General features: G+C 32.9%; 1 protein-coding gene across 1 annotated transcript; it reads left to right on the forward strand.

Moving 5' to 3' along the window:
- The first annotated feature begins 349 nt into the window (after positions 1 to 349).
- Positions 350 to 2,908, forward strand: LOC107955469 (auxin-induced protein AUX28). The gene is made up of 5 exons (XM_016891266.2): positions 350 to 871; positions 1,762 to 1,982; positions 2,068 to 2,203; positions 2,295 to 2,356; positions 2,432 to 2,908. Exons 1-5 carry the CDS (start codon positions 360 to 362, stop codon positions 2,467 to 2,469), a joined length of 969 nt encoding a protein of 322 aa, XP_016746755.2. The 5' UTR covers positions 350 to 359; the 3' UTR covers positions 2,470 to 2,908.
- The last annotated feature ends 466 nt before the right edge of the window (positions 2,909 to 3,374 follow it).

Genomic DNA, 3,374 nt, shown 5'->3' on the forward strand with positions numbered 1-3,374 from the left:
TATCTAAAAATAATCAAATTTAAAGGAAAATTTTTTAACTTATGATTGTCAAACTAATCTCATTTCCCAATTATTAATAAAAGAAAAGAAATGGGAATTTAATTAAATAGGAGTGGGACAAAACCCTAGTTAAAATGGGGAGAGCAGCGGCAGCCAACAAGGGTTGTCGACTCCCTCTTTCTTTCTTTTTGCACACAGAAATAACACAATCATAGGATGCTAACCTCACCTTGTCGTCACCTATCCCAACAAGTTAGGATAATCCAGCTCACAGGTCTTGCCACGTGTCCACATCCCAGTTTCATCAACCAACAGTAAAAACCGACAATGCACTCTTACGTTATATTAAATACCCTCCTATGCCTCCCCTCCAACTCTCTCCTATTAATTCCTCTAAACCTTCCTATATTCCTATTCCTATTCTTATCATCACTCTCTCAATCCTTTGCTTATTACAACAAAACCTTTTTCTTCTTTATTTTTCACCTTTCAGTTCAAAGCATCAAACCCAGAAAGCGTGGCTACAACAAACTGCAAAAAAAAGGAAACAATTAGAGAAAGAAGCTATGGGAGTTGGCTTAAAGATGACGATGAAAGGAGGCGGAGGAGATCATGTTGGAGGTTGCGACAAAGAGAAGATGGGGTTTGAAGAGACTGAGCTGAGGCTAGGGTTGCCTGGTGGTGGTGGTGGTGGTGGTGACGGTGAAGTTGTGAGGAAAAGAGGCTTCTCTGAAACTGTTGATTTGAAGCTTAACCTTTCCTCCAAGCAAGATACCTCTGGGATCGATCCCAATGATGAGAAAGTGAAAGGCTTGCACCAGGAGAAGAATCTTCTCCTTTCTGCCATTGATCCTGCTAAGCCTCCTGCCAAGTAAGTTCCTTTTTCTTCTTGTTTTTGTTAAAAGTATCTTTGGGTTTTGTTTAGGGAAATATGTAGGGTTATTAGGTACTTAATCAACCATATTTTACATAATTATATTAGAAAAAGGAGGAAGAGAAGCAGTTTCCACAATTACTTCTTTGATGTTAATATTATCACCAACAACTTTGGATCTTTGAAGTATATATATATCATTGTATAAGCTTAGACAATTTTATTTTATATATATATAGATATGTTGGGTTTATATATATTAATTATGTTCTCAGTTTGGAAGGGGATGAGCTGTTGGTTAATACAAGCATCTAAGCTACAAACGGGAGATGTGTTTACATGTAGTTAATGAAAAAACAGTGGTGATAATAAAATTAGATATTATAACGATTTTATAATGTGAGATAAATGATAAATTAAACACACTGCACTCCATCAAAACCCACAAAGAAAGAGAGATGTGGTTTAAAATTGTTCTTTTTTGGGAATAATATTGATTAGCTTTTATGAAGAATAAGAAATTGTACTATATGCATTCAAGCAGTGGTATATTCCATATATCCAATTAATTATCCTATTTCTACTTGTTAAATAGCTACCTTTATATAGATTTTTAAAAAAGCAACCTATTCTATGCAAAATTAGTACAAACAAAACTATTTGTAGGACTATATATACATATATGTTGAAAGTTCAAACTTGTAAAATTAGAAACACAATTAATAGAAAGAAATACTAGAATGGATTACAAGTTACAACTCAATTATTGATACTTGAATAGACATATCTTGTTAGAAATAGATGAAAGCAATAATGAAGTTGTTTTAGTGGTTAAAAAAGAGACCCTTCAATATTTTGATTCAAGAAAAATACTTAAATGATTATAGAGCGCAAGTTGTGGGATGGCCACCGGTCCGATCATTCCGAAAGAACATGTTAGCCACCACCACACAGAAGAGCAGCAGCGAGGAGAGCGGCGAGAAGGCGGCGTTGGTGAAGGTGAGCATGGACGGTGCGCCTTACCTCCGTAAGGTGGACTTGAGGATGTACACAAGTTACCACCAACTCTCCGATGCTTTAGCCAAAATGTTCAGTTCTTTCACTATCGGTTAGTAAATATACGAATTTTGAGATAAAGTGTTAGTTTATTGATATGGTAGTGATAGATTAATTATGTTTGATGAAAAATGAAGGAAATTGTGGATCTCAAGGAATGAAGGATTTCATGAATGAGAGTAAGCTGATGGATCTCCTTAATGGCTCTGATTATGTTCCTACCTATGAGGACAAGGATGGTGACTGGATGCTTGTTGGTGACGTCCCTTGGGAGTATACCCCTTACCCTAATTAACTTCAATTTTCAGAAATTCCAAAATTGTTAAAATTATACAAATAATCTCCTGATTTTCTAAATAATCAGGATGTTTGTCGAATCATGCAAAAGGTTACGCATAATGAAAGGAACAGAAGCAATCGGACTCGGTTAGTATTTTTATTTAATTAATCATTAAGCACCTATATATAAAATAACAAAGAGAATTATGTTAATAATTGCAGCACCAAAAGCTGTGGAGAAATGCAAGAAGAGAAGCTGAAGGAGGTAGGAGTTGCTAATAGAGCAACCTGCTCTTTTGATCTTGTGGGTCGCCTGCTGCATGCATGCACATCATCATCATCATCATCATCATGTGATGAAAAATTATTGCAAAGCCAGCAGATGGATGCATGGATGGATGGAGCAGTTTGGCTTTGTTATTACTATTAGGGTGTTTTTGTGTTCTTAAATATTATAAAAGTTATAATGTGAGATAAAATAATAGTAATTAAGTATTTGATGACTACTTTGTTATGGAATATGGACAAAACATAAAAAAAAAAAAAGGAACATGAAATATTACTGTATGTCTGTGGCAAGAACTTGGCATGTTGTCTTTTGCTTCTTCCTTTGTGTGTTTAAGCTTTGGTATTAGTTTTTATTGATTACTACTTTGCTTAATATAAAATTATAAATAAATAATCTATGTGTTTGTAGTTTTTCTTTTGTTAGATTCAATTATTTTTTTAATATAATATTTCACTTCAATCTATAAATAGAAGGAAAATATATTTAAACGTATTTGAATTTATATATTATACACATACTAATTGAGTTAATATTTTATTTTTATTGAGAGAGGTGAAGAAACTGAGGAGGGTAAAGGTATGAAAGGGAGTTATTAATTTGGTAATGTGAAGGGAACAATATAAGGTGGGCATTTATTCATGCACATTGGCTTCTGTCCTCTGAATTTTTTTAAATAATTATTTTTAAAATTTTAAAAAAAAAATTGATGTGTGTCCAATGCAAGTAATATTTGACTTTTAATTATTTAGTTTAAAGATTGAATAAAGAAAGGGAAATTAATCAATTTCATAATAACGGGGTTAGTTATGGGAGTTATTGAGATTGAAACTTTGAAGTTATTTTATTTAATTCTTTTAAATTATTTATTTATTTATT

This window comes from Gossypium hirsutum, chromosome A07 (genome assembly GCF_007990345.1).
Source record: "Gossypium hirsutum isolate 1008001.06 chromosome A07, Gossypium_hirsutum_v2.1, whole genome shotgun sequence".
In the NCBI taxonomy this organism is placed as follows: Eukaryota; Viridiplantae; Streptophyta; class Magnoliopsida; order Malvales; family Malvaceae; genus Gossypium; species Gossypium hirsutum.